At 41.7% G+C, this 14,515-nt stretch overlaps 1 protein-coding gene across 2 annotated transcripts in view; it reads right to left on the bottom strand.

The window, feature by feature from the left end:
* Positions 1-12,562, bottom strand: part of RAB3C (RAB3C, member RAS oncogene family) — a 134,743-nt gene extending 122,181 nt beyond the window's left edge. Inside the window, exons 1-3 of one of the 2 annotated variants that reach the window (XM_074166197.1) lie at positions 12,516-12,562; positions 11,951-11,966; positions 2,689-2,916 (exon numbers count right to left, since the gene is read on the bottom strand). In XM_074166197.1, the coding sequence (XP_074022298.1) occupies positions 2,689-2,916; positions 11,951-11,966; positions 12,516-12,562 (291 nt within the window). The remainder of the gene's footprint in view (positions 1-2,688; positions 2,917-11,950; positions 11,967-12,515) is intronic. The other variant, XM_074166198.1, reaches the window with a different exon arrangement.
* Positions 12,563-14,515: the final 1,953 nt, after the last annotated feature.

Genomic DNA, 14,515 nt, shown 5'->3' with positions numbered 1-14,515 from the left:
CTCTATTTCAGATTTTGTGCACTAGAATAGCTTTCTGAGATACTTAACTGATTAATTTAAGGTCCTAGAGGTGCAACAGTCAACTGATTTACTAGCAAGCCTAACTGCAACACAATGCTCCAGTGCAGAATGCTCCATATAAAAAGTGCAAACAGAAATAGTGAGCTGGTTTGAGTTAATTTGGCAATGACAAGGCTTTTTAAGAACTGATATTAAAATTTTAATGGGAAAAAAAAAGCCACAAACCAAGATGCAGTGCTGGCTGAGGTAAAAAGCTTTAGTATGAAACTAAGACCTGAAATCCTGTCTCTAACCCTACATCCTGGTAGGCGATGTTACAGAGTGACTTTAAGGTGACTCTTCATCTCTTCCTTCTTCCCTAAAGGACATGGAGCCCTTGTTTTTCACGTTTCAACTCCAAGTTTTTTTAGGCAAGGACTGCCAGAGTCCACTTGGACTCTGCATGTTGCTGCCATGCAAAGAACAACAAAATGTCCATTTTGCTAGAACTGGAAATGTATTCCAGCTGGCAAGAATACAGCTGCTACATCCCTTCTATGCCACAGATAACCCTGAACACATTTAGATTAATGGACTGCTTCAAGCAAGCACGTAGTTGTAGCCTGCCATGGAGAGGCATTATAAGAAATAAACTGGTGTGAAACTAATCACATTAATATAACATCATAAACTAATGTTCCTGCTTTTGCCAGGAGAGACATGAACAATAAAATCTATTGTAGAGGATACTTGGTAGTTAAAAGAACTGTGTAAAAATTATAATGTGAACACAGTTTTATTGCTCCGTTATCAAAAAGTAATAAGGTAATGTCAAAATGAATTGCCATGTGATCTCCAACATTAAAATACTACAAGGAAACTAGCAAGTTACAGCGGTGAAAGCATGCACATGACATATGGTTACCTAGTATGTAACACTGCTATGATAATCGCAAGAATCTAAGGTTAAAAAGGTAGAGAAGTTGAAAGACAAAGAGCCTGTTCCAGTTCTTGGGGGGCACAGAATGACAAAGGATTTGAGATATCAAGGGCTGAAGCCTACCTAAAAAGATATGAATGAGATACAGCCTAGGAAACTCTGGGAAATTCACCTTTGTGCCATACAAAAAAAGATACTCAGTTTATCTGCTGTTCAAAACGTTAGATGAACTAGATGTATTTGATCCACGGTTTCCCAAGATTTAATGGCTGCCCCTCATCAAATAATTTTTTTAATTACTTGTATTCATGCACAAAACCCCCAAAATTCTTGTTTAATAAGGCTGTTACAAATATCACGGAATCACGGAATTGTCAGAGTTGGAAGGGACCTCTAGAGATCATCTAGTCCAACTCCCCTGCCAAAGCAGGATTGCCCAGAGCACATCACTCAGGACTGCATCCAGGCGGGTCTTGAAAATCTCCAGAGAACGGGACTCCACAACCTCCCTGGGCAGCCTGTTCTGTCACCCTCACCATAAAGAAGTTCTTCCTCATATTTGAATGGAACTTCCTATGTCCCAGCTTGTGCCCGTGCCCCTCGTCCTATCACTGGAAACTTCTGAAAAGAGTCTGGCTCCATCATCCTTCAACCCACCCTTTAGGTACTTGTAAACATAGATGAGGTCTCCCCTCAGCCTTCTCTTCTCCAGGCTAAAGAGTCCCAGCTCTCTCAGCCTTTCCCCATAAGGGAGATGCTCCAATCCTTTAATCATCTTAGTTGCCCTACATTGGACTCTCTCCAGTAGCTCCCTGTCCCGCTTGAACTGGGGAGCCCAGAACTGGATGCAGCGTTCCAGTTGTGGCCTCACCAGTGCAGAGTGGAGGGGGATAATATCTCACAAAGGAAACATTGCGCAAAATTTTCAGTCATCCAAGGAAGATGGCAAAGACCTGAAGCTTAGCTCCGGGTTCCACATTGTTAAATGTGCTGTTATCCCCGCCTCTCTTTTAAGTGAGTATCACCTAAGAATTAGGAGATGTGAGCATCAGAGGCTCCCGCATAAATAATATTTGGCTGTCCTTTCTTTCTGAGGGAAGTTTGCAGAAAAGAACATCTATCCCCTGGCATCACACTTTCCAACATTTGACACCTTTCTACCATCTCTAAGGTGTAGACAAGGGACCGGGGTTTCTGTACACTTGGGCAACACATTTGTTACAGTCTCTCTTTCCACGTTTGCTTCCTCAGCAGAAGGAGGAAGATGTTTCAGGTGATCAGGATGACAAACATAACTAATAGAGAAAAAAGTTATGCCTTCTGTTATGCATTCACTATCGTAGCTCCTACATGAATTTATAATTTTTGTGGGAAGAAACAGATCCTAACTGGTATTTCAAGGTACTTCTTAATAATTTTCAATCATTTTCAATAGCCTATATATTGCACAGTTGTTTACATCTCACTGCACAGGTACCAATATGTGTCAACCTGTGTTATTTCTTAATGGAATTTAATTCAGAATATATACTCTGCTGTACTTCAATACGTTAAAAATACTGTCTACACTGTATTATTCAAGACAGAAAAATGATACAGGAAATAATTAACTGCATTTTCATTACTATGCGCTATATATGTATGTATATAAAGGCTATGACATTCAATGCAAACCTACAGTAGCTTAAATGCTATCTATCAAAGTGCTACAGCTCGCTTAGTTCATGGAATTATTATTTTAGGCTTACCCAAATCTGTAGCTTAATTCTTTTTTCATTTTTGAAAACTGTTTTTACTTTGAAATCGATCCCAACCGTGCTTACAAATGCAGACGTAAAGGAATCATCAGCATATCGGAACAAAAAGGAGGTTTTCCCAACACTGCTGTTGCCGATAATGAGCAGTTTGAACATGTAATCAAAGTTCTGGTCAGATGTATCTTTCTGGCCATATCTGGAATCTTGAGCAGATGCCATCTGTAATTCAAAATAAAAAGAAATATTTTATTGTCTTTTGCAGCATATAAAACTTGAAACATTTTGATCTTATTGAAGTTTTTGATAACGGATATGAATCAACTCAAGAAGAAGTTCACAGAGGTTTAATTCTTTTTTATGATTCTTGCTTCAATGTTTATAGTTCCAGTTGCAAAAGAGAATGTAAACATCATTGGTGATTGGTACAAAAAAAAAATAATTCTAAAAATCCAGGACAGTTTTTGAGTATATCGTTAAAAAGTTTTACTTTCAGAAAATGTGATGAATGAAATAGATGGTGAAAATATAGATGAAGATACTTGTACAAGAAGAAAATAAGAGATAAATGCTGCATTATAACAGCATATTTCCAAGCAAAAACTAAGTATGTTTAATATATGATAGAATTCTGTAACTATTTATTTTACTATAAATATGTTGCAGTCTTTTCTAATCCCTACAACCTTATTCAAAGCATTTTGCCATTACCAGCTTTCACTTATCATACCATTAAGTAGTAAGTTGGGCATATAGCTCTGAAATAAGGTCTTGATTTTTTCTAGTTCTAGTCTCTTCTATAGTTTGGAATTTGCAATGTTAATGCAACATCATCATAAGTGGCAGGTGTCAGTATTTAAAAATTTGAGTCCTTTAAATGCAGTTTCTCATCTATACAAAACACCTGAGTAAGCACACATTACTGAAAACTGCTAAATATCAAGATTATTTTGCTCTAGGGACTTCAAATGTCACAGGTTCCATTTATAAAAAGTGCGCTTTTGGCTTTCAGAAGAGTTGCAGAGATCAACTTGAAAACCTGACCAAAATTCTACCTGGAATGCTCAAAAACAGATGGCAAAAATAAAGAATTTAGAACTAGGTAGTGCTTCACCTCAGATGCTTTTAAAGAAAAAAACTGAAGTACCTTGAGAGCCTGGCAAGATTTGAAATTCTTGGAGTCTGGCAATACTAAGGGCAATACATTTGCACACTGATTTCAAACAGAAAGACAGACATCATATCTTAAGATAAAGGCTTATGGAAAAGCAGCTCACATCAAAGCTTTCTAAGTTAGATATCTGAGAGTGCATTTGGGCAGCCAGAAAGGACAGCTGGAACCAGAACCTTGCAGAAGGGTGAGGGCTGTACACTAACCCACCTTCTCAGCAGAATTTCAATTACTGCATACGTTTTCTGAGCTAATTCTGCTGTCTCATAGTACAAATAACAGTATGCCAGCCTCTTTGGGCTACTGAAATGACATATAGAACTAGGGACAAATGTCCTAAAGGAGACAACAGAAGTAGCAAGCCTTTGAGACAAAATTCAGTGTAAGATTTGTATTTCACAATAAATGCAGCAGGGAGTGTTTGACTTCAGAATTATCCTTTTATTTGGTAGTGACTAAAGTTCTTGATTAAATGTAGTCCTGGGTACCTACATGCTTGCATCCTGAGTGTTTGCATTGGCCTTAATATTTATTCACTTCTTTCATGAGCGTGACACAAAGAAGTTTTAAAACAAAAACCTAAATATTACCAAGCATACATATCACTAATCTTTCATCTTTCTGATTGCTATAGCAAAAGGTAGAAGAAAATCCTGTCCACCTCTACTACTCTCCGTTATTGTAAAACTATTTAAGGATGTTTTGCTTAGAACGTGAGAAAAAGAAAATCAAATCTTGTCTACACCAGTCTCAGCACAACTGGCTATAAAGTAGTAAAGAGTACAATGATACGTGCAATTTGCAACAAGGCAATAAAGTGCAGCCAACAAAAGACCGTGCAGTGGCTGGGGATGCCAGTGTGTAACCTTCCCCCAGTAGCCTGTCTTGATGCCCTTCTGGCTCCTCTCTGAAATGCAGCAGCTGAAACCAGTAGTTGCCACTTCTTGCAAGAATAATAATAATAATAATTTTCTTTCTTGATTTTATCTCCTAGGAAGCCTTCCATGTAGCTTCCTCAACTCACTTAAGGTTTACAAAAAGGGGTTTTGCTGGCCTCAGTCTTATGTGCCTTACAATTCATCCCTATGAACATCCCTTTTAAGACCTAACACTTCAGAAACAGTATGATTCAGTGAGCAGAGGAATCAGGAGACCTGGATTCTAATAATAGTCTTGCTAAATCTTGTACATTATGTAGCCTTCCTGGGTAAGAACACGCTTCCTATGGATGATTTTAAACACAGACCTTTTCCACAACGAAATTTCAGTGCTTCTCTGAATTAATGTGCTTATGCAGATTACCCATGTGGATAACCCAATAGTTTCCTTAAAAATTCTTAAAAAATAATAAAATAAAATCAAACACCTTCCCTGTGCCTTGAACTTACAGATCCATTACTTGCAATACAATAGGCAGAATTATGGGCAAATCAAACACAGAATTGCAGACAGCTTTTATTTCAGGGGTACGAGTATGTCTGCCCATACAGGATGCAGAAGGCTGGGAAAGGGCTAATGTCTCCACCTCCCGCTGAGGAATCCTGAGATGATTAGTGAGGTATTGATAATAATTCAAACTGTTTGGAGAGACTAATTTTAATCTAGAGAGCCAGTCTCCCTAGACTATTGACAATGATCCTTTCTTGTGTCCAAAACCCAAATGAGTTTTAGAAAAGTACTAGTGTTTGCACTAGTCTGAAACATCAGACTCAGTACTGGTGCTACGTCTTTGCCATTGCTTCCCAAACTCACTCATTCTGTATTAAGTACCAAGAGAGAGTCTTCAGAGTGCAATTCACATCACCACATCAGGCTCCCACTCTAAATGATACTCTACAAGAGTCTCTATTTTTCTGCTGACTGTAAGGGAAACCTAGATGGTTGGTCCTCTTGAGCCTTGTGAATATGCCTGCAGCGCTTCTCTTTCTAATATGCAAGTTGCTGACTTCAGTTAAGTATGGGATGCACTGTAGGCCACTTCCCGATGTATTAATATGTCCATTCGCTCCTAACAGGACTTCTTTTTGTGATGGAGGCATTTGGCAAAGAAATGTAAAGAAGCTAGTGCTATGTCATGTTCCTCCTTTGGAAACGATGCTGAAAACAACCACCAGGAATGCCACGTTCAGGTCTGTTAATTAAATACTATATACATTGGAGGGATCCAAATAGACATGCCAACCTTCCTAATATTATGATGTTCTGTTTCCCAGAAAGTAAAAATCTTATCTTTATTTCAACAAAGTTCTCTTCTCAAATGATTAAATTAATATATTAAACATGCATCACTTTCAGCAAAACACACTGAGTTTTCTCTCAATAAAAATTTGTTCTTGTTTAGTAAAATTGAAGAGAGAATGCACAAGGCTATTTTCATTAGCATATTGCATACTTGCTTTTTTGTAGATTGAGTCCCTTTTCAGAACCCTACGCTCATCGGTGTGTTCACACCAAAGGCAGTCTCAGGCCACCTCCCAGAGGACTCAGGACAGACTTAAGAGCCCACTGAGAAATCTAAACTCAAGACAGCGATCAGAAGACCTACAGTGAGGAGATCTCACATGCCTGCTCCTTACCAAAACTTGAGAGCAGGTATGTCCCCAGCTTGAATACAGTCCAAGGACAAAAAAGGATGGCTTTGTTTGCTTCCCTGCTTAGAGCACATCTTTAAACTCCTTAAATGAATATTATTTATGGGCACAGTCAAGTTTAATCATTAAGCAGAACTTTCTACATCAGACCCAGGTACTTTTCAAGTCTTGTGTTCAGCTGTTTTCTTGATCCAAAACGAACAGGTTAAAACAGGGCAGGGTTGAGAACAAATGTCTGAAAAAGTATGTCTTCAATAATAAAACACTTAGCTATGTTACTCTGTGTGGCCTTAGAGGACCTCATTCTTTGATAGAATTAATTTGAACAGCTTTCTCACTTAAGCAGAGCCACATGCCATGACCTCTGCACATCACTTCAGTTTGCACTTATATATGCACCCCACTCTGGACACTTTATGGAGGATGAATTGCCCTTGGAAAATGCAATGCAAAAAGTGAAAAAGGCTGGGATTGGAAATACTGAGGTGCATTCCTTTATGCCTTTATCAAATACATAATTTTCTTTTAAAAGTTACAGTAACAGGCATCTCTTAAAGGAATTTCTTAAAGGAAAAGACAGACAGTAAGCCCCGGGAAAATGTTTCGTTTCTACCGACAGTAAAGATAGACAGACACTGATTAGCTGATTTACAGTTGTTTCAAGAACAACACTCCTTTTCTATATACAGTGTAGAAATATGTACATTTCCATTGCTTTTTATCTAAAAAGAGACTGACTTCAGCCATTATTTTAGCAAAAAGACAGAGTTCCCTGCACACTCAGCTTTTTGTGAGGTGACCTTTATGCTTTTTGTCAAATATAATTAGTGAAACATAATCAATGGATATTGAAACAATGGAAAACAAGGGGAAAATTCAATGTTTATAACTCATTGGACTCTATGTAGGATGCATTGCAAGTGACTATCTCTAATGTGCAAATGTCATCACCAGTCAAAATGTTACCAAGATCCTTATATAGAAGAATGCTATGACAATATAACCCAGTCATGAAGAAATCAATTATTTTCTAGGTAAAATACCAGACCAATAATCTAGATATTAGATTTTATTTCAAACTCTTTCAGAGGCATGACTTTTGTTTTCCTGTTTTCTATATCTTGGGCAAGCTGGTTAGCTTCTCTCACTTTTGTTGTGCTCTCAATTAATACATCAGTATCCACATATGCAGACCACAGCCAATTCTCACAAATCCTTATCATCTAATTTTCAACTGACCAATTAATAAGACTTTACAGAGTTCAATGGTCAATGCACCAGCCACTTACTTGGAATTTACGGATTGCCAGCCATCTGCAGAGCACAGCTTGTAACCAATGTATTTGGCAGCATCAAGAGAAGCTTATCTGCTTCAAGGTATTCTGAGGTTAGATTCATGAATATGTGTAAGCGTATCATAACCCAGTCTGAAAAGTGTAGTTAGAAATGTAAAGGTTTATTATAAGTGGCATACTGAATTGAGAGCCTAAGCCATTTTAAAGAAGATCTGCTTCCTTCATATCAGAAGTAGCATGAGCGTGACCACAGTGCTGGCAGTTGCCCAGGACAGCAGAATGCAAGGTGCAATAAAGAACAGTCCTGGCAAGGCTCTAGCACACGAATTCTGGTGAATCCACCTGTGGTGAGCTAGGGCATTATCCCTCATTTGTCTTTCTTTAACCTAAGTTTACCTTCTCCATGAAAGGGATAGCTTAAGAAATATATTTCCAATTCCCACTGTAGATAATATGGCAAAATCCCCTTCTCCAAATAGTAGCAAAACCACAGATAAAGTCCTAAGTGGTTTAGTCAAACACTAAGGATGTCAAGAAGGCAACAAAATAGTGCAGCTCTGAAAAAAAAATATACGAGCTGTGTCAGGCAAGGTACTCCAGCAGAAATAAATTTGGATTTACTAGGGGGTAGGAAAGAGAATAAAGACAGGGGATGGCTACTGCCATTTGCCCTATGCAGTGCAGCAATCAGGGTCATGAGACTAACAAACATTGTGCAGCTTCTCAATTGCCAGGGCAGCTGCATCAGGCCAAGAGACAAAGTGAAATACTAATGCCACTGTCAAGGCCATTGGTGAGATGCCATTTGTAACATTTCTGGTCAAGTGTGTTTATGAAAACTGAGTTTGAATGGAAAAGTATAGAAAAAAGGTTATTAGGAAGACCAGAAGAATGAAGAGCTTGTCTTATGAGAAACATCTAAAGAAAAAAGAGTAAGAAACACATAAGCTTGTTTCTCTAGATAATAATCTGGAGTGAACATTAGGGAATGAGAACTATTTAGACTTATATATATGGGAACAGACACTGGACATTAAGAAGTGAGTATAAACTAGTCCTGAATGCCTCTGAGCTGGAGATTAGAAAGTATCTACCCAGCAAAGGAATGAGCTTTCACAGTACACTTACAAAAAGGGGTACTGACAGAAAGAGGGCTACTGACTCCAAATGCAGCTTGATCAGTTAACAAAAAGGTGCACATAACTTGGTCTGTGGACTGAGTGGCTTGGAAGTCTCCTCTACTCCAGTACTTCTAATTTGAACCAAGACTCACATATCTAATAATTATGCTGAGTGTAAGAGATGAATTGCCATGCTTACTCCTGTGTCTGATAGCTTTGACTTGGCTTTTTTCATCATAATTTTATAACAAGTTCTTAAGTACCTGGAAGCAGCCTTTTTGCTTGCTATTGCCATTCTCCATTGTGTTTGGATGTGTCTGTTACAGACCTGTTTTCCCTGGGCTTGTCACTGTCATTGCCAGTGACAACAGGATATGAAAAGCTAAGGAGAAAATGTTCTAATTTATTTCCTTGATTAAGCAGATTATTTACAGATTATTTCCCACATCCTAGTTTTCCCTCAACTCTGTGGCCTCAGTCACCTTTGAAATGATCTGATGCCCTGGCAAGTGAAAGAGAGGGTCTCTAGAGCTCTAGCATTTTCTACAAACTGCTGCCATTAATGCCCATATGCTCAGGTAAACACTAAGAACAGGTTATTCAAACTACCATCCTGCTTTTTTATTTTGGCAAAGTGCAGGTATGTGGAAAATTTGCATGCTACAATCAGGTAAAGACTGAAACTTGAAGCAGTGAACCACTGTATGAATCACTGAGAATTTCCCACTAAATATTCACTTTTGAAAGTACCAGCAAAGCCTTAGGGGAAACTATTGAGAGATACACAGACACTTCAGCTAATTCAGACCGATTCTTAACATGCAGAAACCATATGGATGTCTAACTTTCACAGCAAAGAGAGTTTGTTGCTTTTGACTTCCAAATGAAAGCCCTCTCCATGGCCATAAGCACTACTAAGACTTATATCTGTTCTTTGAAAACATGGCTAGAAAAATGAAAAGTTGTCACAAACTCTGACCCAGATGCAATTACATCCAGCAGATGACAATAGCAAACTTTTACACTAGGTAACTCCTTCTCTGGAAGGACTGTTTGGGCTGCATTTCTGGTAATTTTTGGCACTTCTTGTCTACAGAGAAATGGTGTGAGCTGGAGACTGAAACAAAGAATTCATAGACATAGACTATGCTGTTAAAATATTTTAACGTTTTAGTTTTCTTTTTAATTATTGCTTGATAGAAATGGAAAAAAAATGCTTACATTCTCCTCTGAATTGTTTTTGTCATGATCAAAAGACATAGACTTGATCACTCTTTCTGTTCCTCTACAGTTCAGAGATGGTAGCTCTGAAACAGACCGCTCCATAAATTTGTTGTGTGCAAAGAAGCAACTACATTTGTTTCATGTAATAGGAAATCAGATAGCTAAAAGACATAAATCAAGCAATTAGTTCAGCCAGTCTAAACCACATTTGAACAAAGACCAGCCATACTAGCCTAATGTAGGAAAACAAAAGGACTCTTAAGAATAAGAATCCACAATAGAATATTGTTTTACTGGAATCTTTAGTAAGAATAATATTTGAGTATGCTGGGAATAGTGTAAGTGGAAGAAAGAAAAAAAACATGCAGAAACTACAAGTGAAAATCAAACATTTTCTGCCAGACTGCATTTTCCCATCTTGGAAAAATCCAGATGCTTGTGATTATAATTTTGGATGAGATATGCTTAAAAATAGACACTGTTTGACCATCTCACTGGCCTTGAAAAAGTGGAATTTTTAAGGATTTTTATAGCTCTCTGATATCTCTTTATATACTAAGGCTGTGATTTCTGGTGACTTTTATTCAATTAACACTAATTCCGTTTGTACTGACAATCACATAAAAAACCCGAGAAGCTGTTCTCTGATATTTGTCAGGTAAATTTGTTTTTTAATATATAACTGGACTTCCTTTTTTTTTTTTGATTGTGTTTTAATGTTGTGCCACCATTTTGTTTCCATAACTATTTAACAATGTCAGTGAATGCAACATCTGTCAAAAATGTCAAATGCAATAATGACCAATCTGTACTTGTCATCCTTGTCATCATAACTAGTGAAATTTGCTTTTCATGAATGCTCTCCAAAGCCAACACATACTAAACAAGACTTCAGTATCTCAATAAGTATGTGTAAATAAATGGCAAATACCACATAAATATTTCCAACACATGCATGTAGCATACAGAACTAGGCATTTTAAACAACATTCTAATTATTGCTCTTCTCCAATCAGAAAACTGGAAGACATTCTTAAAGAAGAATGGCCTGTTTCTAGTGCACTTCTTTGGTTCAAAGGTTTCAGCAGGTTACATCTGAGCAACTGCTCTGCAAAAGATTTATGAGGTTATCAGTCCCTGTCCGAAGTCAAGCAAACCCAACTCCATATCAATGAAACTTAAGATTTCAGACTTCTTTTTGGGCACATAGATTGAAAGGGATGCGGATCTTCCCTTCATGCTGAAATTCTATTACTGCCAAAGTAGATATCCAGCATGAAAAATTTTAGCTAACAGAGCTGCAGTTCACAACTTAAATCACAGCAGACTGCAAAAGTGCTCTTTGCATTGTATAACATCAGTGAGATCAATTGTTACCAATCCATGCATAACATGACCAATCTTCTATTAAAAAACAGTCACGTTTGAATCTATACTCCATGGTCCTGCATGAGGTTATAAAAGAGATTCTAATTAATAACAGAAATACGGTTCACCAGTGTAAACTGTTTTGCACCAATAACCTAGAAACTGCTAAAAACTCTGCATAATGTAACTTGTATCCGCACAGCATCTGTTTCTCCAGTGTTATGGGGCATTATATTTTACCAGACATAGAAACTTCATAGAAACCCCATAGAAAAAGGGGCCACCACTTTGCTACCCTCAGTTCTAGCTGTGAGCCATCTCTCCCTGGTGCAGATGGATAACTGCTCCTTGAATAAACAGGTGGAGATGTCATGCCAACTTCCTGTGCATCCAGGTAGGGCCTCATTGCATCTCATCACCTAACAACTTACAGCCACTCACTCCAGTGGGAGCTGCAACCAATGCTCATAGGGCAGTATCTGCAACATACTGTTCAGTTTGCCTGAATGAGACCCAAAAACCCACCTGCGGCCAGGACGGTGGGGTGGTGGCTATCACAGGACCGTGCTGCCCAGCCTCCCACTCTGGCTGCCCCCTCCCCCCCCTCCCCAGCCCGGGCAGCTGTAGAGGGGACATAGTGCCCCACCGCACCCCTGCCCCGTGATGGGCTGCCCTGAGACCGACCCGCCGGGGACCCCTCTCACAGGGACACAACATCCCCTGGGCCACCTCACACACCTCTGGTCCCCTCTCAGACACCACTGGTCCCCTCCCACACCCGCACCGAGCTCCCTCACACACACACACCCCTGGTCCCCTCCCACACTCACCCACCTCACACATACCCCGGGTCCCCTCCCACACACACACATCGGGTCCCCTCACACAAGAGGCGTCCTAACCCCCGTGCTCCTCACACCCCGGGCGACCAGCGGCAGAGCCCGGCCCGGCGGCCCCGCCATGCCGCTGCAGGGCGGAGGGGCTCCTGCTCCGTCCCGCGGGCGTCCGCCGCTCCGGCCGCACTGCGCCCACCAGCCCCTTTCCGGCTCGCTGGGCTCCTGCCCGGGGACCGACCTGCATGGGCGCTTCGTGCCTCATCGCCGGGCGCGGCCCGCCGCTCCCTCCGCTGCCGCCCGCTCTCCGGCGCACGCCAACCCCCGCCGCCGCCGCCGCCGCCGCCGCCCGCCCGGGTCTGCCGACAAACCCGCGTCGCGATCAGCACCGGAGCTGTCCCCGCTCCTCCCCCCGGCACCGCCCCTCCCTCTCGGGTTCCCCTGGGAGCTGTAGTTCTCCTGCCCCTCTCCCCCGCCCCCGCCGCCGCCAGGGGCTGAGGAAAGAACTACAGCTACCGACATGCCCCGCGCCTGGCGGCCCGCCCCCGCTGGGTGTGGCGAGGGGTGGCGGGGAGGCGGTGCAGCCCTCCCGGCGGCGGGGCCAGCGCCGCGCTTTGCGAGCTCCTGTCGTGGCGGCGGAGGGGCTGGGGAAGGCGAGGTCGCCCGGGGCGGCGGCGGGGGGACGTCGCGGCTGCCATTTCACCTCCCTTTATCCCCGCAGCCGGGGGCTGGTGCCGCTCCGCCCCGCCGGCCGGGGGCGCCCGCAGCACCACCCCCCCCGCCCCATGGCGGCCGAGGCCGGGGGGCTACGGCGGACGGGGTGCTGCCATCACGGGTTGCCGGCAGGGCCCGCCGTGCCTCCGACCCTCGCCTGCCTCCCTCCGCTTTCCCCACAGCCCGGCCGAGGCAGGCTGGGTGCCTTCCAGCAAGGGGGCTGCTGTTTAATGTCCTTATTGTACAGCAACACGCTGTACATGGCTGCGCACACCATGGCTTCTCCCCATCATAGCCCGTGGTCCCTGCTTTCTCTGTCCTTGCTTGGGTGTTCTCTGGCCTTTGGCAAGCAGCAGCAGGCTAGTGCTGGGCCGTGCTGGGGTACGATGGCGGCAGCCCTGCCTGGGGACGTGTTGCCATGGCCTCTGGGTGGTGGTGGTGGTATTGAGGTCCCCAGGAGGGAATGACAGTAAAACACCAAAAAAACTTACCGCACCTTCTGCATGTGTCCCCCACGCTGGCTTTTGTTGGTCAAGAAGATGTTTTAGATATCCTTCTTGGCACTTTTTCCATAACCCCATCTTTTAATGCGGAGTCCACACTTACCTTGGGCCCGCAGAGGGGCAGAAAAACATATAGACAGTGACGTATGCAGATTTGAGATTGCGGCATGTTCTCCTATACCAAAAGGGTGACGACGAGCCGTGGGTGTGAGCAGCAGAGGTGCCTGCCCAAGCTGCAAGAGCTAGATGTGGCCCAGGCAGGAGAAGGCAGCGGTGGTGGCCAGGACAGCATGCACAGAAACATCAGACTGCCCTGAGGACCATCCACTTCAACGTATGTGGCGTGCCCTGCATAAAGTAAATCACCTATAGGAGTTATGACATAGGGAAATTGTATAATAGAGACATGAATACGGATTAAAGCATATGTCAGAAGTAATTTCACTCCATCCTTGCAGGTTTTTAGTTTCACTTCCAGCTATTTAAACCTACCTCACTATAACTTGAAAATAGGAATTAAGTGGAGTTTTGTCCAAAAACATGATGTATGCCATTGTGCATTTCTGTAGATAATTCTTCTCTCCTGCATGAAACACTGAATGTTACTTTTTCTGCCAATGCGGGCATGTAGACATCACGAATTTGTTCAACATTTTAGGCCATCTATATGTGTGCATGCATGCATGAGCATACTAAAAGTTGATTTATTTTTTTTTGTGTGTGTGGTTTATTCCTGCTATTGATTTTAGGTGAATACATACCAAAAAATCTTGAGTAACAACCCATTTCCCTCTGAAATGGGCACATTATATTTGTTATCAATTGCAGTTATGGAAAAACAGCTATATTCTTCCTCCTGTTAAAGCATTGTTTTATGGAGTTTTGTTTTGAAGGTAGTATTATAAATATATTACACAATCATTAATCTATAAAACTATAGCTTTACATAAAACAGTTCTTATTTTGGAATGTCATTTTAAATCTTAGCTGAGTAGATATTT

Source organism: Numenius arquata, chromosome Z, assembly GCF_964106895.1.
Source record: "Numenius arquata chromosome Z, bNumArq3.hap1.1, whole genome shotgun sequence".
In the NCBI taxonomy this organism is placed as follows: Eukaryota; Metazoa; Chordata; class Aves; order Charadriiformes; family Scolopacidae; genus Numenius; species Numenius arquata.
This window is presented reverse-complemented; position numbering and strand designations above follow the sequence as displayed.